The sequence below is a fragment of the Cotesia typhae genome, unplaced genomic scaffold (assembly GCF_013202065.1).
Source record: "Cotesia typhae breed Kobodo isofemale line unplaced genomic scaffold, CoteBio_Ctyphae contig_20, whole genome shotgun sequence".
NCBI classification, from domain to species: Eukaryota; Metazoa; Arthropoda; class Insecta; order Hymenoptera; family Braconidae; genus Cotesia; species Cotesia typhae.
Genome location: NW_027423725.1, coordinates 6,220,517 through 6,245,636, shown reverse-complemented (window position 1 = coordinate 6,245,636; position 25,120 = coordinate 6,220,517). Strand labels below are relative to the sequence as shown.

The 25,120-nt window shown below is 35.7% G+C and overlaps 3 protein-coding genes across 6 annotated transcripts in view; 2 read left to right on the top strand and 1 right to left on the bottom strand.

Moving 5' to 3' along the window:
- Nucleotides 1-25,120, bottom strand: part of Syt7 (Synaptotagmin 7) — a 335,513-nt gene that overhangs the window by 51,698 nt on the left and 258,695 nt on the right. The gene's annotated exons all lie outside the window — the stretch shown is intronic.
- Nucleotides 16,233-20,789, top strand: LOC141538210 (uncharacterized). Of its 2 annotated transcripts, XM_074259574.1 has the most exons (3): nt 16,233-16,277; nt 16,399-16,838; nt 20,575-20,789. In XM_074259574.1, exons 2-3 carry the CDS (start codon nt 16,577-16,579, stop codon nt 20,592-20,594), a joined length of 282 nt encoding a protein of 93 aa, XP_074115675.1. In that variant the 5' UTR covers nt 16,233-16,277; nt 16,399-16,576; the 3' UTR covers nt 20,595-20,789. The 2 variants fall into 2 exon arrangements, with proteins under 2 accessions (XP_074115675.1, XP_074115673.1); XM_074259572.1 differs by lacking the exon at nt 16,233-16,277 and having other exon boundaries at nt 16,315-16,838.
- Nucleotides 20,783-24,337, top strand: LOC141538246 (uncharacterized). The gene is made up of 4 exons (XM_074259625.1): nt 20,783-20,825; nt 22,673-22,939; nt 23,455-23,738; nt 23,813-24,337. Exons 1-4 carry the CDS (start codon nt 20,783-20,785, stop codon nt 24,335-24,337), a joined length of 1,119 nt encoding a protein of 372 aa, XP_074115726.1.

Here is a 25,120-nt window from a genome sequence, read left to right as displayed (position 1 = left end):
ATGTCATTGGAAGATTTTTATTATTAATGGTTTACTTTATCAATTTTCGGTTTTCCCCAAAATGAGCCATCGGTTTTATGATTAACAATTCTTTAATGTTGATCTTATTTTCCACGATGTTGATGTTCGGTTTGTCTAGATCGGTGATTTGTAGTCTTTTAGTCGGAATGTTTTCGACTTCTTTGGTTTCTCGATGTTCTCGGGCGCTTCTTCAGTCGTTGTTTGTTGCAGAGATGCTGAACTTTTCGCTAATTCTTTGATTCGGTTGGTTAGATTCGTTTCGTGTTTGAGGATTTCATTGATTTCGCTCTTAATAATGTGGGTGTTATTTTGAGATAGGTGTACGAGTTCCTTGTTGTCTTGATATAACTTGTCTAGTTCGTTGGAGATATGTTCTTTGTCGCTGTAGTCCATGGTTCCGAATAGTTTTCGCGCAATCGAGCCTACGAAGCCGAACCACGGTGCTCTTTTGGTGCGATTCTGTGGATGTAGTTTTTCGAGTTGAGGATCTTCGAGGAATTGCCTTAGTCGGTGTTTTGCTTGTTCGATTTCAGCATATATTTCCCGGTGTGTATTTGTTCTTAGGTACGACACACAGGATGAATGATTGAATTTTTGAGCGCATATCTCATAAGCTTCCCATATATTTTGATTTAAGTAGGGATAGAGAGTTACTAGTTTTTCGATGTTTATTGAGCTGATGATTTGCCATTCTTCCCTGATGAGGTGGACTCTTTTGAATGGGTCGTATAGTAGGCCCGGATTCGCCTCCATTGGTTTTATTTTCACTTCGTCTGCTCCCCATGCCAGGTATCCGATTCCCAGGAGGAGAAGTGGTTCAAGGATCATATTAGAGTTTTTCGTAGATTTCTGCGTCTAGATATGTGTATATTTACTGAAACAAACAATCTAAGTTCTTTTTAGTCGAAATTTTCGCGGCTGGCTGTTTTAGCCTTATTTGGGTGGATTAATTTCCGTTTTCTTTTTCTATTATTAAATTCCCCATTTCGTTTATTTCCACTATTTTGTATGGGCCAGTATAGTAACGATCTAATTTATTTTTTCTAGGTTCTTTTAATGTAAATACGAAGTCTCCTATATTAAATTGGGCCGGGTGTATATGTTTATCAAATCGAATTTTTGACTCGTGTTTAGCTTTCGTTAGATTTTCCGCAGATATTCGTTGGATTTCGGAAATTCGGCTAATTAGGTCTGCTAGATAATCGTTATATGATTCGATTTTACTGAAGTCTGGAAATAGAGTCGGACTACGGGCTTTTCTTCCATACAAAATTTCGTAGGGTGTGAATTTCGTAGCCGTGTGTACGATGGTATTATAATTTAGCATTGCCATTGGGATGTATCGATCCCAGTTACTGAATTTATCTACGTAAGCCCGGAGGTAGTCGACTAAAGGCTGGTGAGATCGCTCCAAGGCTCCATTCGATTGAGGATAGTAGGAAGAAGTTGTTATTCTTTGAATTTTCAGTGCCTTGGCTAGTTGTTGGATTAATTTGCTTGTGAATGAGGTGCCCTTATCTGATAGAATTACGCTAGGGCACCCATAAAGGGCGATATAATGATTTAATAAGGCATCTGCGACAGTTACTGCTCTGATATCGGGGAGAGGAACTGCTGCGGCTGCTTTAGAAAAATTGTCTTGGATCGTTAGGATGTGTAAGTTACCGTCGGGGATCATAGGTAGGGGCCCTACCGTATCTATACTAATTTTTTCGAAAGGTTCAAAGGGTGTATCTGTGATGGACATAGGTTGTTTGGTCTTTATTCGCGTGAGTTTATTTTTCTGACAGATTTCGCAAGCTCGAATGTAATTATAGATATTGTCTTTCATTCCTGGCCAGTAATATCTTTCGCGAATACGCCAATAAGTTTTTACTACACCTTTGTGGCCCCCTATTAAACTGTTATGATTTTCTTCTATTATTTTTGTTCGTAGGGATTCGTCTGGTGGTACCTCGACATTCCCTTCGCACAAAGTAATTGTTAGTGGGCAGTCTCTTAATTCTTGTGATAAATAACCTTGGATGTTAAGGTCATCGAACTCATCTCCTTGTTTTGCACAGCGGAGTGAATGAATGTCGTGTTTGTACATCGACTGTCGAAGGTTTCTCAATCCTTCGATCAGGTCGATTGGGTCTAGTTTTTCGAAATGTTTTGTCTTAATAAATACCGTGAAGATTTTACAACGACCTAATTTGGTGACGAATACGTCCCCTTTTGTAGGTGTTGAGGCCTGAAGGTCGTCCGCATTTATGAATTTTAAGTCACGGAGCAGCTTCGCTACGGGTTTTGTTATTTCGCAGTCGGCTGCTAGAAAATGTAATAAATGGTCTTGGGCATAGGTAAGCCCATCTCGGCTGGTTGTAAATTTTATTTTTATATCGGGACCTTTTTCAGGTATACTTTCGCCTGAGCTAGAGGGTGAAGATATTTTTGGTCGATTACGTCGTTCGGCAAAGATATTTTCGGCTTCTTCGAAAGTTGGAGGGTCGTAAGCGATGAAGGGTGGTCCAAATCGGTGTTTCCCTACATCATCCCCCACTGTTTTATTCCCGCGTGTTGTTAACTTATTTTGGGTTTTATCCGACTCGTGGGATTTTTCCGACTTATTATTATCTGGTGGATTGGTTGATTTAATCCTTTGTGGTAAATTATTTATTTGTTCTACCCGTTCTGGTTCGATAAGGGTGTTATTCGCGTTGGATGGTTCAAGTTCGATTATTTCCTGTATTCCCTTGCCGTGTTCGTCTACGATTTGGCGGCTTGTGTGGTCATAATGGATACCCATGGCCGCTAGTTCATCAGGGATGAGGACTCTTCCGAAGATTGGGGTTCGGGGTTCTGGACCGTCTCTTAAATATCCAGTGAATCGGGATTTAATTAAGTTTTGTGGTGTTAGAGAGTTTTTATTTAATTGTTTTTCATTTTTATCGTGTACGTTGATGATGTTTCTGATGTTAGCAATTTCTGCTGAGGTTGCAGGTTCCGGCTCTACGATGACGGGGTGTTCCGTTTCACTGAGAGTTTCATTTTCTTCGCTTCTTTCCGCATCTTCTGGGCTGATGTCGCTGCTTGATTCTGCTTCGAGGTCATTGTCGTTGTCTCTAAGAAACTCGTCGACATTAATTTCAGTTGCAGTATCATCTACGGAATCTTCTTCGCTTCGCCAGAGCGGAGGCATTTTACTTAGCGATTGGCGGATGTTTTTCGCAGTTTCAGAGCTGGTTCTCTTCATTTTTACTAATTCTTGGGGGGTATAGTTAGTTTTTGCTTCTTCTAGAAGCATTTTTTCTAGAGCTTTTTCTTTGTAAGAATTTTCCGGCGAGGGTCGTTTTTTTATGATTTCGTCGAACATTTTTATTAACTCGATGGTTTTTCGTCTTTGTTTTGGTCGGATGATGTTTTCTCTATTCTTTTCTACTTCTTCGTCCCTCTCTGCTTCGTCGTCCCCCTCTTGTCCCATATCTGGTTGGGTAATCGCGGAGGTCCCGGGAGTTAAGGCTGGCAAGAAAACATCATCGTCCCCCTCTTTTTCGTTTCCGGTTTTCTGTGACTTGGGATCATCTATAGTTAACTCAAGGTTGCTATTTTCGAAGTAGTTTATTTTGGGAGGGACTCGTGTTTTTCCCATTTCCCTTTTCCTAAGACGAGAAGCGATTGTTTCTCTGACTTCGGGGGCGCTGCTGATTCTTGGTCTGTTTTTCGATCCGAGAGGACGACCAGGGCGTTTGACCCATAGAATCGCTTCTTCATCCGAGAGTATTTTACGAGAGTTTTTTATGGTAGTATTCTCCATGATGGGCAGTGCCAAATATTCGTTTTCGGTGGTATTGTTATTTTCGTTTTCTAAGGGCTCGGGGCGACCTTCGGGGTTGTATGAGTCCTTCTGCATATTGTTCGGTGATTTTGTGCCGAACTATGACAGTAAATTTGTATTCGCTTAATCTGGACCGCCATTTAGCTTGCCTTTCGGTGACAGTCGTGCTGTCCCTTAGCCAGGTGACACAAGGGCTGCTCGTTATTAAAGTAAAGTGTTTTTGGAGATATGGTCGAAATTGTTGGATGGCATAAACTACTGCAAGGCATTGCTTTTCGATGTCAGTGTATCGGGTTTCGGTGTCGTGAAAGACACGTGAAACACATGACACTATTTTCTCTCCGTCTCTTTTTAAGTCATCGTCCCCTTCTGTTATCTGCTGACTGAGGATTCCGGATATCCCTGAGTCTGACGCGTTGACAGCGAGGATGAAGGATTTGTTAAAATCTGGGTATTTGAGGAATGAATCTACGCAGAGGGCATTTTTGATATCATCGAATGCCTTTTGTGCTTCCTCGGTCCATATGAAGGGCTTCGTTTTTCGCGTGAGATTTGTTATAGGTTTAGCCCTTTCCGCGAAGTTTTGTATGAATCTTCGGTAATAGTTTGCAAGTCCCATAAATTTCCTGGCTTCCGTATGATTTCTAGGTCTTGAGGCATTTTTAAGTGATGAAATCTTTTTAGGGTCTGGTTTTATGCCTTCTTTCGTTATTACGTGACCTAAATAATCTACTTCAGGGCAGAGAAATTTACATTTTTCGGGTTGGAGAGTGAGACCAGCTTTTCTCAGTCTATTGAATAATCTTTGCACTCTCACCCCATGTTCTTGTAGGGTTTTTCCATAACTGACTAAGTCATCGATATAAATAAACAATTCTGTCCCTTTTAATCCGCTTAAGGTGGAATCCATCATCCGTTGGAAGATAGATGGAGCGCATTCTAGTCCAAAAGGCATGCAACGATATTCCCAGTGCCCGTCTGGAGTAGAGAATGCCGTTTTTGGTGCGTCCGCGGGGTGCATCGGGATTTGGTGGAAACCCATGGCGAGATCAAACACGCTGAAGAAGTTAGCGTCGCCTAATTGGTCTAATATATCGATAATTAGAGGTAAAGGATAGGCGTCCCCTCTAGTGATTTTGTTTAATTGCCTAAAGTCAATAACCATTCTATATTTTTTTATAGAGGGGTCATTTGATTTTTTTGGTACAATCCACAAGGGTGAGTTGTACGGCGAGTTAGATTTTCTGATTATTCCTTGTTTTTCAAGATTTTCGACCTGCCTGGCGATTTCTTCCCGATGTTCTGGGGGAAATCGATATTGTTTTATTCTCACCGGTTCGTTGGTGGTGGTTTCTATCCGGCAGGTGAAATTCTTGGAACGACCTAATTTATCTCCGGGGAGGTGAAATACGTCGTGATTATTTCTAATGAGATTCTGAACTTGTTCTTTTTCTTCCTGATTTAGGTGATCTACAGGTATTTTCTGAAGTAAGATCTTAATACGTTCTTGTTTGTCTATTACACGATTGGAGTTTTCTATAGAAGAGTCGTCGGATTCATCCCCCTCTGAACTAGGGTTATCGAATTCGAATTCTTCGAGTGTTTGAGGTCCTATATCGATATCTACTGGGTTTGAATTGAGGTTGATGACCATGCACATGGCATACCCGTCATTTACCTTGACAACGGCTTCTCCTCCGAGTACCCCTTTTGGAAGGTTCATTCGGGGGAGGTATCCTTCGTCTTTTTCAAACTCTTGGATTGGTACTGATATTGATACTCTCATTCGAGGTGGTAAGGTGTAGCTGGAAGAAGGCTTTGTTTCGAAGCTAAAGGGTGTCGGTTTCGAAGGGCAGGATAATAAAACTAGGGTTTGGTTATCGTAAGAAATTTCCGCCTTTTCGGCTTCGAAAAAATTGTTTCCTAAAATTCCCACTCCAGGGAATGGTAAATCTTCTAAACAAACTTGAAATTCCACGTCGATATTGAGGATTTTTAAGGTGGCCGTTCCTAACGTTTCGAAAGTGCTATCACTGAGTCCTCGGAATCTCCTAGCTTTTCCGGTGTCGATAATTATTTCGGGTTTTAAAGCGGATGCATTGATGAGGCATACATCCCCCCCTGTGTCGATGAGGAAGCGCTGATAATTGCCTAGGAGTGAGTTACACGACACGTATATTTTTGGCCCGGTTCCTAGAGCGAGGACTTTTTGCTCTGGGACTTTTCTTGGGTTAATTATAGGGATGGGTTGTATTGGTTTATTTTTCATTACTAAGGTGTTCCAGTAAAACGAGATGGTTACGCGTTCTCGAATAAAGAATTCATTTCCGAGTATGGCCTTATAACCTCCGGGTGGTTCTGGTACGAGATGGAAGGTAATTTTTGTTCCAAATATTTTTAAGTTTATTGAACCGATTATGGACATTGAGCTAGTGGCGATGCCTCCTACTACTCTTGTATTTTCGTTGGTACACAGGACTTCGTTGCATAGTTCTTCGATGCAGAGTAAATTGAGATCAGAGCCGGTGTCTAGGAGTGCGTTTACCCCTCCATTACGAAATGCTGGGCTTCGTATATGGACCGTGGGGCCTTTTCCGGTCGTTAGACATTTTGGTTTGTCCTTCCCTGGGCTCGTAACTCTCCTGCCGTCATCAATGGCGGGTTCTGCTGAGCAAGTAGTGGTTTTATTTTGTTCGGGTCGGTTCGTTGTTCCAATCTCGGTTGAGTTATCGTTTTGTTCGTTTCTGGGTGGTGTTCTAGGTCTGGCCTCTGGGAGTTTTGGAGGATTGGTCGGGGGTATTGGTTTTGAAAGCCCCGATATGGACCCCTTTGATACTGATGATAGCTGTTGGGGTTCCTCGAAGGTGTGATCGGAGACGGGACGGGCATACTCGCCATTGCCTCCTGTTGACGAGCGCCCGTCCCGTTTAAAGGGTCGTAGGCGTCTCGTCGTTCTCCGTTAGGGCAAAAGGACAATTACAGACTACCGAAGGGTCCCTTTTATGTCGTAATTTGGCTTCTTCGGAATCTTCGTCGTCTTCGAAACGAACCGATCTTTTAGTGGGACTATTTACTCCAGGATGATAACGATTTTGATTAAAATTTTGAAAAGTTCTAGGTTGATAGTAATATTGATTTCTAGGTGGATATTGGGAGTTTCGTTCGGTTCCGAATGTGAAAGTGGAACCTAAACTCTGCTGTTCCCTCTGATAATTCGGACTGTAGTAATTCTCTTCATAAGTGTCAGGGTATGGGTCTTCATAGTAATCCGTCGGATGTACTGATCTATGAGTGCACGTCTCTGGGACTTGTCTGTGTTCATGGTATGATAAAGTGCGAGGCAATTCGCGATAATTACCTCGGTCGTCGTAGTCACGAGAAGATCTCGGCATCTGTGGATAGTGTCTGTTACCGTCTTGTCCGGTTCGTCTGTGAAATTCTACGGAGGGCGGTAGGGATTCGCCTGGTATGACTCCGTCGTCTCTCATTGCGCGTCTACGGTCTGGTCTTCTGTATGCGTCATTTTCAATGGCCTTGTACATGTCGTTTAGTGTTTCGGCTCTTCTCATTTTACATAAGCATCGTAAAAAGTCTGGTAAGTATTCATAGAAAGTAGTGGCTGCTGTCTTTTCGAAAGTTCGTTTTACTACAGCCCTATCATCTTCGGGAGCATTAAGTTCGATACGCCGGACCATTTCGCTTAACCGAAAATAGAAATCTTCGATATTTTCAGATTCTTTTGGGGCTGCAGCAGCTAGATTTTTCTGCCACGTGGTGTATGGGTCGCCTCTTTTTAACTTTCGCCCTAGGATTAGTAAAATATCTTCAACAGAAGCTAGTTCTGCATGTTCTATTAATCTTTTAGCTCGTCCATATAGTTTTTGTGCTACGCGGCGAGCGAAAAAGCCCTGATTATCAGCTGGAATGCTGGGTAACCAGTTTCTTACTATTCCGTCAAATAATTCGAAATCTTTTATCGCGGTTGGACCTTCTCCGTTAAAATACGGGAGCGCATCATGTAATTCTTTAGCGAGGGTTTGAATTTGGGTATTGAGGTTTTCCTCGTTTATAGAGGTATCAACGCGGAAGGTTCTTCTTTCCATAGTTCCAAACGGGAAATCGTTAGAGCAAGGCACGAAAAACGTTCCGGATTCGTCCTCGAATGGTTCCACGATTTTTATTTGATTAAATCGTCTTAAATTTAGCTATTCTGTGTAAGAGAGGTATTTAAAGAAGGGTTACAAGGGAGGTTTGTTCAAAAAAAAAGGAAAAGAAAAATTTCGATTTTATTTAATTTAAATCGCGATGTATTTTTATTCGGTCACTAGGTAAGTAAGTCAACAGCTGTAGAGTATAATGACACAAAAGAAAGATTAGTTATCGCGGGTGTATGGTTACCGAGTGGCGAGTACGGTAGTGTTCGCAAGGAAGAGTTGATATAAACAATTTTACGATTGAAATAAGAGACGATTTAAATGCCTTTAATCAAACAACAAAAATTTTAACTGATAAAAAAAAATTCCCGTGTTCGACTGAATATTCAATAGTGGTGAATAGTTTAAGGAGGTCAAACAGGAGTTTAAGGGGAATTAATATGTATAATTCGGAAAGATATTAAAAGTAGAAAGGATAAGGATTAGATTTTCGGATAGATCTATTTGCAATGGGGATTTAGATGTCGTGTAGACGGGTTTAGATGAGCATTGATAGGGTTTTGGGTTTGTCTAAATTTTAGTAATTTTTTTTTTTTAATTTTCCGGGATAGCCTTAACGTTTTCTAAGATTTTCGGACCGCCAGCCTGATTGACGACTACCTTATTCGCGGGTTCCGTATCCTCTTCCCAATATTTAGTTTCGATAAGAGGGCGGTGGTATATTCTGCCGTTAACGAAATCGGAATGTATCTTTTTCAGATGGTATGGATAGCCCGACCGTCTACTCTTTCCCATTAACTTTTCTCGAATTCCGGAAACATTTTTATCGATTTTAACCCAACATAGTAAAATTGTTCGAAAATTTTGGATTGTAAAATTATAATTTTATCGATTGATGATAGGGGATTATAGTTTTCTTATAATTAATATGGGTTATTATTACAAGTATACAAATATAAAAATTTGTTTTATACCCTTGTGAGTGTGTAATCTAGAGAAGGTGCTAAATTCAAAGCACCCTTCCCAAGAGTTTTGTGAGAGCTTCTTTCGTAAAAGAAAGTGCTAATTAAAGCACCTTTCTAGTACTAGGAAACTTCTGTGAGAATTTTGTCAGATGAGGTGCTAGGTTCACAGCACACTTCTCTTAAAATGTAGTGTAAAGGTAAGGGATAAAAAAAATTTTCAAAATTTCGAAATAAATAGAGTTTAATGTTAGTATTGCTTAGTTAGCAAAAATAATTTCTTTATTTCGCAATACCGAATTAAAATAAATTTTGCTGACAGGAATTGCGATTGCATATTCCGTTTGGTGTTAATCAACTCTGGCATATACGCGTCAGCGAATTCCTTTGCGGTAATTTATTGTCTAAAGAATGTACGCTAAGGTTAAAAACCGATTGCGAAACAATATTATTGGAGTTCTATAACTTTTGAAGGAGAATTCCAGGCAAAGAAAAAAAAATTTTCGAAATATAGAATTTAAATTATGTCGAAATATAAGAGAAAATTTTCGTAAGACTCAAAATTCGTTCTAAAATAAAAATTGAAATTACGTCAAGATTGAACAAGATTATAGATTAAATTTACACGGTGAATTTACTTTACTTTACTAAAAAAAATTGAATAACGAACGATAATTGTTAGAGTTTTTAAATTTTCTCAAACGGAAGTTAAATAATTTCCTATTCGAATATCCCACCGCTGCCACCAGTGTTCTTTATGTTATGTCCAAGGGCGTTTTTAGAGCGGTAGCGTAAACGGTGGAGGTTTGGACTAACAATTTAAAGAATACACAACGGAGGTTTTAATTCCGTTGTTTTAATTATTTATGTGGGACGTTTTCGAAGTACGAATTTACCGCCTTCGTTTGAGACTGTTCACGGATTTATTGAGAGTAGATGTACTTACTGTTACGGGAACTTTATTGATGGTCAGATCCGTGATTTTAGGGCAGCTGTTAGTGCCTGTTCCTTGATTGGGCCCTTTGGTTGGTTCTCGCAGCGGATGGAGTAGGGTGGATTTGGGCTGCTTATATTTCGGGCTTCTTATTTTATGAAATGACTTGTTGGAAACTGATTTCACTTTAATTGAGATTTATTTTTATAAACATTAAAACTTACACTTTCACAATTTGAATTTTTTTTTAAAGAATTTAATTTAATGAATTTTAGTAATTTAAATGAGCTAACGTCCTCCAGTCCCCCGTAGGGTAAAGTGCGCAAATTTAGCTTTTAGAGATACTTTATTTAAACTTACTGCCCGGATTCTCGCCTAAGTGCAGAGCAAATTAGAACTTTGAGATTCCGGTTCTCTAGATTTTTAGAACTAATAACTAATACGTGGCCTGCTGGTTGAACCGAATCTGAACTCGTCTTAAGTGCGGAGCAAATTAAGATGAGTGATTTTTACAAGGCACGGGTCCGTCAATTAAACGCGGAAGTCGAATTAATTGCTCAAAGACTAATACGTGGCCTGCCAGTTGAACCAAGTCTGAACTCGTCCTAAGTGCAGAGCAAATTAAGATAAGTGACTTTTACAAGGCACGGGTCCGTCAACTAAACGCGGAAGTCGAATTACTTGATCAAAGACAAGGCGTTGGCTGTTGATCGCCTTTTTAAATACTCGCGGTGCTGAGATTGCAGAAGTCCCCGCTAGTCAACCAGCAGTCGCGTAGCTTATATTTTATTGTGGCTTTCGCGCATGGAGAAGACTTCCATCTGCGCGGGTGATTTAAATTTAAAGAAAAATTTTGGGGTGGACATAACATAACAAAAAACTATATTTACAACTTGTTACAACAATTTTTCAACTTGAAAATATTACAGTTTTATAAAATTACTTTTATTGCAATTAGGATATTGTTTTCTATGTTCTGTCACTACTTGCAACAAATATTGAAGCTGTTCTTCATCTTTCGTTAAGCATCGATTATACTGCTCTATCAATGCCACGCCGCGTTCTGCTACATCATTCACAACTTGAAGTTTCCCGAAATACTCCAAGTTTTCTAAGAAATTCGGATTCTGAGGCCACAAAGTAACATCCTCATCAATGAACTCATACGACAAATCAAACGATTCAAATATATTAATCGATCTCATAGACACAAATTGACTAAGATCTTTATTTAATAATGACTCTAAATTTTTCTTATCTATTATAAAGCGATTTGTTGTAGGTTCTTTGGCTTTACAGTTTTTAAGAGCATGAACTATTCTTTTTTTTGTTCCAACTGAAACATTTTTATCAAAGAGAGATAAAACAGACAGCTCGTTGTTTAAATACCACAAGTGATCGGCTAATTTTTGTCAGCATGTCTGTGAAAGACTATTATTAAATCTTTCAAATGAAATTAATTCTTTAATCAAAGTTAAATCATTATTAGGTGCTGTTATAGCACACGGCGCAGTGAACCAAGCTTTTAAATAGAATATTATGATAAATAAACAAAGTTCTCGTAATCCATCTATTTCCGATTTAGTAAGATGAAATTCATTTCTGAATAAAAAAATTTTTAAACTATATATTGCTTTAGCCATCCACCTTGCATGATGGACCGGTCCAGGATGCTTAAATGTAATATTTGTGGTAGTAGTACCCAAAAATATTAATGATAATTCCAGAAGTTCACGGTAATCGTCTCGACAATGATCCATCTACAAAAAAAGTTATAAGTCAAAATGAAATTGATTATATCGCAATTTCAAAGTTGAGAAGACTAATTATTATTAACTGATGTGAGGTAAAAGTTGTAAAATATTTTACAAATGCAATTTTAATCGTTAAAGATGATTGAAAGTATAACAGTCATGTGAAACTGATTTTCAATATTTTTAATCACGACGGCAAGTTAATTAATCAGAGTAAAATTGATAATTGAGGAGCTTATTTTCAAAAGGGTATCTTTTGATTTTTGATTAATCCTGAGAAAAAACTAGTTATCTTCAATTATAAATATTTGTATTGAACTTTTTTTAATTTAGCTATAAAGTGCAATCGGTAATGAAGCTGCAATTCGATTTTCATTTATAAATGTTCATAACTCTCAAAGTAATTAGTATTTAAAAGGTCAGAAAACTGGTATTTTAAAATATGAAAAGATACCCTGTTGAAAATCAGCTCCTCAATTATACTGAACTTTATACATTTTTCTTTTCCACTTTAACGTCAGTTAATAATTCTTCAGCGCTGGATTAAAAAATTTTACTTCTATTTGATTATTAACGAATTTCAAAATCTCATCTTTGATTGGTGTTATTACTTCCAAAACTTTTTTGTCACAAATACCAGCCGTAAAGTTTGATTGGTCAATTTCATCCCACTTCTTTTTAAATCTCTGATAAATTGGAACGTTTGGGCCAGACGAAGCAGGCCAGTATACTTCAAATGCACTTCGAAGAACAATTTCAAAAATATGGTGTCGGCATGGCAAGTACAACAGTTTTCTACTAAGAGCCTTTTCTACTAATACACACGCACCATTTCTGATTCCTGAAAAAATAAAATGAGAATTTTTAGTGAAGTATCGATTTTTTAGAGTAGGACGGAGAAATCTTTTCAATTTGAAAAAAAAAATAACTCATAACTTGGAAATTAATGGTTAATACTAAAAATCTGATTTGATTTAGCATTTAAACATTACGGTAATCAACCATGTTATATTTTATTTATTAATAAATTATTTACCCGTATTTGACGCCGTAGTATCCGAACACAATGCTTTGATGTTGTCAGTATTAATATCCCATTGTTTTACTGTTTTAATAATAGCCGAAGCTTGGTTTTGTCCAGTCCCAGATTCTAGTTTAGAAACTCCTAACAGTTGAAATTTACCTGATGATGATAAAATAATCGGAAGCCGGTCAACTTGTTCTGTACCTGTAATATCTGATAATAGTTTTCCATCAAAATGTAGTACATAATTGTCAGTTTCCAGATTAGTCTTCAGATTTAACGCCGCTTCTTTCCGGAATTTTTCCCTTGCTCGGTGAATAGTCACATTACTAAAGTTTACGCTTGCACAATCAATGTTCAAGCTAGATAATAAAGCAGCAATAATGTAAGTCGCCATCCTACTAGTCACGTTAGCTCTATCCAAAGCCGCAGCAAGTTCTGGTGTCATTATATCAATTTTTGGAACTTGTTGTTTTGGCATTTCATCTTCATAATCAGAGATTATACGAGAAGTATTACATTCCAAAGATTTCTGGGATAATTGAGATGGATGAGTTGATATTTTATGATTAGCAACATCATCAGTCTCAACTGCACAATAATAGTTGACATTATCGTTATCAAACTCTCCGACATTATTATTACTATTATTACCATTATTATTATAGTTTTTATCATTGCTATCAATGTTCTCTTCACTATTATTATCACTATTATTGTTATTATTATCATAATTGCTGATATCAACATCCATGTCTTCGACATCTTCTAAAATTGGTTGAGAATTATATGAAATAAAACCACGTCGACTGGAAGATTTTTGTACCAAATAAAATAATCTTTTTTCTTTGTCCAGTATATTTAAAACATCCGCATGAGTTACATCAAATAGTTTATTTAATTCATCCTGAAAAACGGATTCCTCTTTTTTTTGAGACTTTGACTTTTTCACTTTACGGTTTTTTTGTAAATTATTCCATCGATTGTGATTTGAGATTAGTTTCAAAAAAGCAGATCTTTTCTCTCTTGTCGGGATTTGTGCCGCACACCAAATTTCAAAAACTTTGTTGATAGTGAATGATATACTTTATTTAACTGAAAAATTTTTCGTATCAAGATAATAAAATAAAAGCGACATAACCTCTTTCAGAGAGGGTAATTTTTTTCCAACTAATTCACTTAACACATCACCAATCAAGTACACTGTTTTCACCATTATGGTCACAAAATTTATAACTAATACATTTCAATTAATTAAATTAATAATATAAAGGATTGAATAAACAGTCAGTATCAATGAACAAAGACAATGACGAGAAGATATAGTAAAGCGTTGAGAGCAAAGCAACTAAATGAAGTTAGTACCGAACAACCAGGCTTACCAACACAGAGCTTATTAGCTACAACACTCAAATTAAATGAGTATAATACTCTGTACCGACAGAGCTAAATAAAGCTCTGTTGATATTTTTCAAATAAAAAACATTTGATCAAGTTTTATAGTAGATTTAATTGATTTAACGTATTTACAGAATTTTCCTATTATTTTGAATAATATGCAATGATGAGTGTTTGGTGAGTTTGTGTAATGAGGAACTTTACATTTTCCTTTTACAAAAATTTATAAATTTTATAAAATATAAAATAAATTTGTTATAAGAAAGACCAAAAAATTATTTATGTGACATTTTTAACGTTTATATTTATATATTAGTGCATTTCGTGAGTTAAGTATTGAATTAATTAGTAAAAAAAAAAAAAGTTTACAGTCTTAGGTTAACGGAATTGAAGTAATTTAACATAAAAAATAATAAAAATATAGCATGTGATATTTTTTTTTGTAATTTTATTGGAAAATATTTGAAATTTTTTATTAGTGTTATCTTTGACCGCGGATATCTTTGAAGCCGTTAATCTGAGAAACTTTGGTCTTCAAACGTTTTTTGTAGAGCGTAAAATTTCCTACTAATATCATTTTTCAGATTGTTGTTACGATGAACCGTTCCAAAGTAATAAAAATTAAAATATTAAAAAAAATTTTTCCCGTGTTAGTTAAATGGAAAATAAAGAAATGGATACAGGCAAATCTTACTATTGATATTAAGAGCTCACATGGGCGCCAACATTTTTGTTTTTAGGTATACTATCAATTTTTAGACACCAAAAGAAAAAAAAAAATTCGTTTTTTTTTTAAACACCCTAATGTAAACCTTTCATAACTTATAAACGGCTTGACCGATTCTATCGCGGTTGATGCCAATCAAAAGGCCTTGACTAAACTTAGATTTTGAATATAGTTTAGACCGATTCGGACTGGTAGATTTTCAGAAATCTTAAAAAAACTACAAAAAAAAAATTTTTTAAATGTGGTTTTTTTTTTAATAACTTTTAAATGGCTCGATCGATCAATTCCAAAAACTAATCAGCTCTTAATATCAAAAAACCACGTTGATCGCTACGAAGCCGGTCAAAATCAGTTAATTCGTTTGTGAGTTATCGTTGAAAAAAATCGACAAAAAGTGTTTTTTTTTCGGATCACACCGAAATTTCCGGTCTAATCAATTTGTGTTTATATATATATATATATATATATATATATATATATATATATATATATATATATATATATATATATATATATATATGTCGGAGATAATATCGAGCTGGGTTTTCCCAGAGATTGGAAATTCCCAATATTTTAGTTTGTCTGTTAATTTTAAGCAAAATCGTAAAGCATAGAATATTTAGATATTATTTATGATTTAAGCTAGTTATATTTTTTATGGTTATAACGATGGGCTTAAGTCCGGAGTGACAATGGTCACCAAACGTAGCCGAGGTCACAGGATAGAAGTAAAAAGTATATAGTTAGAAATATCGACAGACAATGAGGGCTGTCGAAATAATTTTTGAGTGAATAAGTACTTAGGGTACTTGGGAGAGTAGTTCTCGTTGAGCATTGATCAAGTAAGGATCGCATACATCCTGCTGACCCCGGATTCGTTCTCGGTCTTATTCCCAACACGTATTTAACTGTTATATCAATCGCAGTAGAATATTTGTAATTAAATTTATTATTTGTACGAGTTAGTGTACGTTATATTTTAAATCAAAGTCTTTATTATATTTGATTATTGTAAAAATAAATAAAGATGGCTGATAATGATCCAAAGGACCCTAACGATGCCCGAACCACTCTTCATCCGACATCAGAAGTGGGATCAGGATCATCTGCTGCATTTTCTTCTGAGCAATTTAAACTGCTTTTGGAAATGCAAAACCAAAGTCTTGTAGAGTTAATAAAGTCTATGACAAAACCAGTGTCACCGAGTCGTAGTATTTCACTACCGAAATTTAACCCGGAAAATTCAAACGCGGATTCGTGTGCTTGGTGCGCGACAGTGGATATGTGTTTAGTGGAACGTCCTCTAGAAGGTAGTTCGTTAGTTATTGCACTAAGTGAAGCTCTTCTGCGTCTACTTGGTTATCTCAAGTGTGTTACCCTGGGATAACCTGGACTGATTTCAAAGATCTTTTCATTACAAGGTTTGCCGGAGTGGAAACATCAGCAGCAACTTTAATTAATCTGCAAAATAGTCGTCCAAAAGACGGTGAGTGCTTAGCATCTTACTCGAGTCGTATCCTGGCGTCACTCATGTCAAAATGGAAAAATTTAACTGCGGAAGAAATTGCAGTATCAGTTGTTCTTGCGCATAACTCTCAGTTTGATAGTCGTCTTCAACGTTTGGCGTTCACCACAGACGTCAAGACCCGTATTCAACTACAGAAAGAGTTAAAGGCTTTTTCTTACACGCGCAAGAGACCTACATCGTCGCAAGATGAGCGATCGTCTTCTGATTTCAAGAAATTTAAGTCGGCTGTGCCTATTAAGTGTCATTCATGTGGGAAAATGGGGCACAAGAGTACAAATTGTCTCTCAACGGCAAATCAGAGGAAACCGGAGTCATCACCAAACAATCAGGTAGCTGTTAGACATATTCCAATGCACAACAAGCCTGTTACCTGCTACAAGTGTGGGAGAACTGGACATATCGCTTCCAAATGTCAATCTACGGCCAGCAGCATGAAGGATCAAGGAAGCAAGGAATTTAGAGAGCGACGAGTCGATTTCTGCACAGTGGCAGCTCCGTCAGGTTCCTTAATACATCGTGGTGAGTCGTTTTCATTTTGGTTCGATTCAGGAGCGGAATGCTCATTGGTTAAAGAAAGTAGTGCGACTAGGATCGCGGGAAAGAGGGAAAATAAATTAATAATTCTTAAGGGTATTGGAAATGTTAGCGTGAACTGTACGATACAAATTTTGTCTGAAATAACTATTAATAGCCATACGTTAGAGATACTTTTTCATGTTATTGCGGATGATTATTTAAAATGTGACATATTAATTGGTCGTGAAATTCTTGGGCAAGGATTTGATGTAAATATAACTTCAAATAATTTTAGCTTATCTAAAAGTAAACTGATTAATGCATGTAATAAACTCGAATCTATTAGTAAAATACATTTTAATGATATTGATACTGACGTAATTGGAGATGATAAAGAGAAACTCATTTCTATTTTAAAAGAATATACCGATTCATTTATTCAGGGGTTTCCAAGTACTCGTGTTAATACAGGGGAGCTTATAATACGTTTAGTTGACCCTAATGTAATTGTACAAAGTCGACCGTATCGTCTTAGTGCCGAGGAAAGGCAGGTAGTACGGGATAGAGTAGATGAACTATTGAAGGCTAATGTTATTCGTCCGAGTTGCTCTCCGTTTGCAAGTCCTATATTATTAGTTAAAAAGAAAGATGGTTCTGATCGTTTGTGCGTTGATTATCGGGAACTGAATTCTAATACGATAGATGATAAATTTCCCTTACCCCTCATAGCCGACCAAATAGCGCGACTCGCTGGTGCAAAGTTTTTCACATGTTTAGATATGGCCAGTGGATTTCATCAAATCCCTGTTGAGACAGAATCAATTGAACGGACAGCGTTTGTAACGCCTGATGGGCAATATAAATATTTGACCATGCCATTCGGGCTAAAGAACGCACCCTCTGTCTTTCAACGTGCTGTTATAAAAGCTTTAGGAGAACTTGCATATACATTCGTTATTGTGTATATGGATGATATTATGATTATAGCTTCAACTATTGAAGAAGCTTTAGACAGACTTCAAAAAGTAGTCAGTATTCTCATTAAATCCGGATTCTCTTTTAATTTATCGAAATGCTCGTTTCTCAAAACCCAAGTACAATACCTGGGCTATGAAATTTCTGCTGGGGAAGTCCGTCCCAGCTCACGTAAAATCGAAGCCTTAACTGTCTTACCTGCACCGAGAACCGTAACTCAGTTGAGACAATTCATCGGTCTCTCTTCTTATTTTCGTAAATTTATTCCAAAGTTCTCACAGGTAATGAAACCCTTATACCGTTTGACCTCAGGTAACAAAAAAAAATATTGAATGGACTGAGGTACATGAAAATATCCGTCAGAAAATAATCTCTGTATTGACTAATGAGCCTGTACTAATGATTTTCAATCCGAATTTTCCTATAGAGTTGCACACAGACGCTAGCTTTGAAGGCTATGGGGCTATATTAATGCAAAAATTTAATGGTTCAAATAGAGTTGTCGAGTATTATAGCAAAGCTACAAGTTCAGCTGAGTCACGATATCATTCATACGAATTAGAGACTCTAGCTGTATTTAACGCAGTAAAATTTTTCCGTCATTATTTGCATGGTCGACCGTTCGTAGTAATTACGGATTGTAATTCGTTAAAAGCCTCTCAGAAAAAGGCTGACCTAACACCAAGGGTTCACCGTTGGTGGGCTTTCGTACAGACTTTTAAATTTGATATTGTGTATAGAGAAGGTAAAAGAATGGCTCACGCTGATTTCTTTTCGCGTAATCCTGTTACAGAACAATTGCGTAGTAATTCAAATAAAATTTTACAGAAACGGATAAATTTGACGGAAATTTCCGATGATTGGCTTCTTGTTGAGCAACGGTGTGACCCAGAAATTAGTAAGATAGTAATTGATTTAGAAAATGATGAGATTGCGTCCGATCTTGCTAAAACTTATGAAGTACGGTCAGGGTTACTCCACCGAAAAATCCAAAGGCGAGGTAAAACATTATGTTTACCTATTGTTCCACGTGCTTTTAGGTGGTCGGTAATAAATCATGTACATGAGTCAATTATGCACTTAGGATGGGAGAAAACACTTGACAAGGTTTGCGAGTATTACTGGTTTGAAGGAATTACGAAATATGTTCGTAAATTCATTGATAACTGTTATACTTGCAGAGTTTCCAAGTCAAGCTCAGGCAAAGTACAAGCAGAGCTTCATCCTATTCCTAAGACCAGCATCCCTTGGCATACAGTACACATGGATATTACAGGTAAATTAACGGGTAAAAATGATTCAAAAGAATACGTTGTCGTGTTGATAGATGCTTTCACTATATTTGTTTTATTATATCATACTCGAAAAATAGATAGTGTCAATACTATTAAGGCTCTTAAAAATGCTATATCATTGTTTGGCCCACCGACCCGCATAATTGCGGATCAAGGTAGATGTTTCACAAGTAAAGAATTTCAAAAGTATTGTACCTCACAAAACTCAAAATTACATCTTATAGCTGCGGGTTCTAGTCGAGCTAATGGTCAGGTAGAACGCGTAATGAGTACCCTAAAAAGTATGTTTACTGCAGCCGAAACGAGTAGAAACTCTTGGCAAGCAGTTGTAAATGAAATTCAGTTAGCAATGAATTGCACTACCAATCGAGTCACTAATGCGAGTCCATTAGAATTGTTAATTGGTAAAGTAGCCAGACCTTTTGGAATGGTAGTTGGCCAGGTAGATAAAGAAATAGATATCTCTGACGTAAGGCAAAAAGCTATTGAGAACATAGAAATAAATGCTAAGTATGATAAGTATAGATTTGATAAAAATAAAGCAAAAATTATACCATTTAAGATAGGAGATTTCGTGTTAATTAAGAACGAAGAGAGAAATCAAACGAAGCTTGATCCTAAGTTTAGAGGTCCATTTGTAGTGGCGGAAATTCTCGATGGCGATCGGTATACTTTGAAGTCGTTAGACAATAATAGGACTTAGAAATATAGTCATGAGAATTTGAGGAAAATGCCGGAAAGTCATATCCCTATTGAATTGGATATACCAGATGATCATGAGGGTGATGAACAGGAAGTTTCTCAGAATAACTCTGAGACAGAGTCAGAAACCACCGGGGAAAGACCGAGCACTAATGGTAGTTGATGAAAGTCGCATCACTCGCATCAGGCTGTAGGTCATAATGGCAAATCAATGGTGGTTTGGCCAGAGTGTGATGGGCAGTAGATGATGTGGTGGCGATAAGAAAATTTTACTTCTGGGGTCAAACTACTTGGACCAAGCTGTAGTCGTAACTGCAAATCCAGGGTGATTTGAATCAATCTTGGTTGCTAAGATTGTCAGGGGGCGATGGGCAGTTGGTGAGGTAGCGGGGGCCTGAGAAGAAAATTGTGTTGTACTACATGTGTCATTGGTTGACAATGTAGAAAAGATTTTGAATACTGGTGTACATAGTTGAATAACTATGGTGGTACACAGTTTTGCTGTATGTAATATACAGTTGCAGACCATTGTGTGCTAAGGGTCTATACCTGGGGTGGTGATGAACATAGCCTGCATGATCGCTGGGATAGACAATCGTAGAAATTTTGAAAAGGCACCTTCAAGAAGCTAAGTCTGTTAGATTTGATAGTCGAGAGTTTTTGTAGCTTAAATGAGCCTCTGAATAAAGGAAAATTATTTGTTTAAAAAAAAAAAAAAAAAAAAAAAAAAATAAAAAATGACACGGTTTGTAATAACATGTTTACAGATGCACCCGAGGACGTGTGATCGTCAGGTTGGCCGTGTCGGAGATAATATCGAGCTGGGTTTTCCCAGAGATTGGAAATTCCCAATATTTTAGTTTGTCTGTTAATTTTAAGCAAAATCGTAAAGCATAGAATATTTAGATATTATTTATGATTTAAGCTAGTTATATTTTTTATGGTCATAACGATGGGCTTAAGTCCGGAGCGACAATGGTCACCAAACGTAGCCGAGGTCACAGGATAGAAGTAAAAAGTATATAGTTAGAAATATCGACAGACAATGAGGGCTGTCGAAATAATTTTTGAGTGAATAAGTACTTAGGGTACTTGGGAGAGTAGTTCTCGTTGAGCATTGATCAAGTAAGGATCGCATACATCCTGCTGACCCCGGATTCGTTCTCGGTCTTATTCCCAGAACGTCTTTAACTGTTATATCAATCGCAGTAGAATATTTGTAATTAAATTTATTATTTGTACGAGTTAGTGTACGTTATATTTTAAATCAAAGTCTTTATTATATTTGATTATTGTAAAAATAAATAAAGATGGCTGATAATGATCCAAAGGACCCTAACGATGCCCGAACCACTCTTCCTCCGACATATATATCATTAATTGGTTGTACAGAAAAAATTTTTTTAAGAATTTTGTAGGAAATTTAATGCTCTACAAAAAAGGTATCTTATATTTTTTCCGTAAACCTCACCATTTCACTAATATTGAAGATTTAAGAGTGATTATTTTAAGTCAAATGTCACTTTTGTTTATGAATTTTATAACTCGACAAGAAATGGCTATTATTGAATGGGCAATAGAAATTTTTGTAGCAAATTAACGGCTCTATAAAAATGGTATCTTATGTTTTGGCGATTAAATTAATCGTTCAAAAGATATTCATCATCAAACTTTCATGTATATCGATTTTAAGAGTTTTTGATTAAATAATCGAAAAATTTCAATTTAATCTATCAGTTTTGAGAAAATTTCATTTTTTGTCTTTAATGTAAGTATTATTTGAATTTAGTTTTCAAAATTTTTATTCAATAATTCCAAACTTTTTATTTTTCATCATTAGAAATCACGATCATGTTGTTTTTTTATAACGTCTTCAAAACGTCTTAAAAAATTTTTCCACTACAGCTGTATATTGTCCTTGGGAAAATTTCCTCTGTAGAGAATTTTTGTTTTGTATTCTATTTACTCTGTTTCCCTTGTGAACTAGCGTCACCTACATTTTTCTTTATAGTTATATTGTTTTTATTTGTTTACATTTTCTACAGCATTTCTAGTGTTTCCACAAGTTATGATCTTGTATATGTGATAAAACGATTAAATATTTACAAATTTTGCGGTCACTACATAAATTTATATATTTATCGAAAATATGGATAAGGAAATTCATTTGATCGTAAAACCCATGCAAAAAATTTCAGAACGTAAGTTGCCAACAGTGAAAGAGGTTATGAGTGTTTTTTTTTATCAGCTCAAAGTGTTAAAATGTTCTATCAAACAAAGTGCTAAAAATGCAACTGATCAAGTTATTGAACTATGGAAAAACAACCAGATTCCGACTAGTGGATCAACTAATGTAATACAAAAAATTCTTCGCTATCATAACCGATGGTTGAAATTGCAAAAATCTTTTGTGCGAAAAAAATCATCAGCCCAAAACAAAAATGTAATAATATTTCAAAATAAAATCAAAGCATTATTTGATATTGTAGATCATAAATCAATAAAACTGCTTGATAATGATATTCGTTAACTATAGTCAAATCAAAAAAGTGATACCCGGAAAGATATTCTTTCAAATAACCCAAATAAATTAAACAGTACTATGAATACGATGGAAGTAGATGAAAGTCGTGAGTATTTACAACATTTAATTATTATAAATTTTAATCAGAATTGAAAATAAATTAAATTGATTATAAATTATGAATAATAAAGTATATTATTGTTTTTCTAATTAATTATATCATAAATGTCAATATGTTCGTAGATGATAAATAAAAAACTCTTTGTGTTCCTTATTTGATGTCAAAATGAATGAGTTCCATATTTTTGCTTCCATTAATTAAATAACAACGCTTATTTTAGATTTGAATCAACCCTCAACCAGCCATGAGATTGTTCGAAGTGAGGAATCAGAGTCATCTTCAACCCTTACATTAAGTCAAGCTACAAATTTCGGTTTAGATTTAGAGTATATGCCTCAAATACCGACAAGACGAGCAAAAATAAATATTCTAACTCCAGAGCTTATCTCAGTACTCGACAGAGCTAATGTTAGTAGTAGAAATGCGATGTTCATTATTGCTCCAGTTCTATCAAGTGTTGGTGTTAATGTAGAAGATACAACTCTTAGTTATCGAACAATTCAATGAACTCGCATGCTCTTACGAAAAGACATTGCTATAGGACTAAAAGATAACTTCAAAGCTCATGATAAATATGTCGTGCATTGGGATGGGAAAATACTGAATGACATTTCTGAATCGAAATTTGTGGATCGATTACCGATTATTTTGACTGCTTTTGGTACTGAGCAGTTACTTGGAGTTCCAAATATGAATAGTGGATCGGCAGAAAATCAAACAGCAACCATCTTGTCAACGTTAAATCAATGGGGTATTATTAGTTACATCAAGGCGAAGTGTTTTGACACGACTGCGGTTAATACGGGTAACTAATCAATGATAAAATATTTAAAAGAAAATTTTATTTTCATCGTTCTAGTTAAATTGTTTTCATACATTAATTAAATTTTCGACACGTGCCCATTAGTTATAATTCTTTATTTATTTATAGATTTTAAATATGCGTTACAATTTTTATTAAATACAGAACTTAAAGTGTAATTATCTATTTATACTATACAGGAATCCATCATGGTACATGTAAAGAAAGTGAAAAGGCCTTAGGAAAAGAATTAATTTGGTTACCATGTCGCCATCATATTTATGAGATCATTTTAAGGAGTGCATTCGAAGTCTATTGGCCAGTATCATCCGGACCAAATGTTCCAATATTTGGCAGATTCAAAAAATTTTGGGACACATTCGATAAAACGAAGTATAAATCTGGTGTTGAAGATAGTATTGTTGCTAATATTATTACGAATGAAAAAAATAATCTATCTTCATTTATTAAGCGATACTTACAGGTATTATTTAAATACAATTTTAAGTGTAGAGGATAATTTTTGATTTTTTACGAATAATTGATTACTTTTGATAGTTATCGCAACCCCGAGATGACTATAAAGAAATATTGGAATTGTCATTAATTTTTCTGGGAGAAATGCCACGAGAGCAAGTTTTCTTCAAGCGTCCTGGTGCAGTTCATCATGCAAGATGGATGGCAAAGGCAATTTATTGCCTAAAAATGTTTATTTTTAGAGATGAATTTGACCTTTCTAGGAAAGAATTGGATGGTCTTCGACAATTTTGTATTTTCATAGTTATGGTGTATGTAAAAGCTTGGTTTTCATCAACTTCTGCGACTTCTGCTGCTAATCACGACTTAGAGTTTATGAAAAATTTAATTGAGTACAGTAAAATTAATTCTTTAATTTCCTTGGCTACATGTGAAAAAATGACTTCACATTTATGGTACTTAAGTGATGAACTTGCTATTTTATCACTTTTTGATGATACCGTTCCATTAAACATAAAGAAGAATATTGTCGAAGCTGTTAAGACTCGCGAAGGTACAGATTCTAAAGCAAGAAGATTTATTATTGATAGAAAAATTTACATTTAATTCTGCAAAAAATATAAGTGACTTTGTTTCTAAGAAGTCATTAAAACTTTTGAGATCTTTGATCTGCCGTATGATTTTCTTGACAAAAATATTGATTTATGGTCTACTGATGAGATTTATAATGAAAATAAAGAATTTTTCGCACAATTGAAAGTTGTTAATGATGTGGCAGAGCGAGGTGTCGCATTAGTAAGTGAATATAACCAATGCTTAACGAAAGACGAAGAGCAATTTCAATTTTTATTGCAAGTTGTGAAAGAGCATCGAAAAAACGACCCTACTTGCAACAAAAAATTGTTTGAAAATAAATAGCTCAGTTGAAAATTGAAATAAAAAACTTTCTTATAACTAATTGGACATTTTTTTCTCTAAAACTGAAATCATAATATATTTATAATGAAAACTTTGCTTTTTTTATTGATAAATGATTAACTAAGCGATAAATAATGTACAATTTATTTTTTTAAATGTAGATAAAAATACTTACACATAAAAAAAAAGCTTGAAAAACATTTTGAAGTTTCTCAGTTGATGAAAAAAAATTTTTTTCGTGTAAATTTTCTCAAAACTGATAGATTAAATTGAAATTTTTCGATTATTTAATCAAAAACTCTTAAAATCGATATACATGATAGTTTGATGATGAACATCTTTGAACGATTAATTTAATCGCCAAAACATAAGATACCATTTTTATAGAGCAGTTAATTTGCTACAAAAATTTCTATTGCCCATTCAATAATAGCCATTTCTTGCCGAGTTATAAAATTCATAAACAAAAGT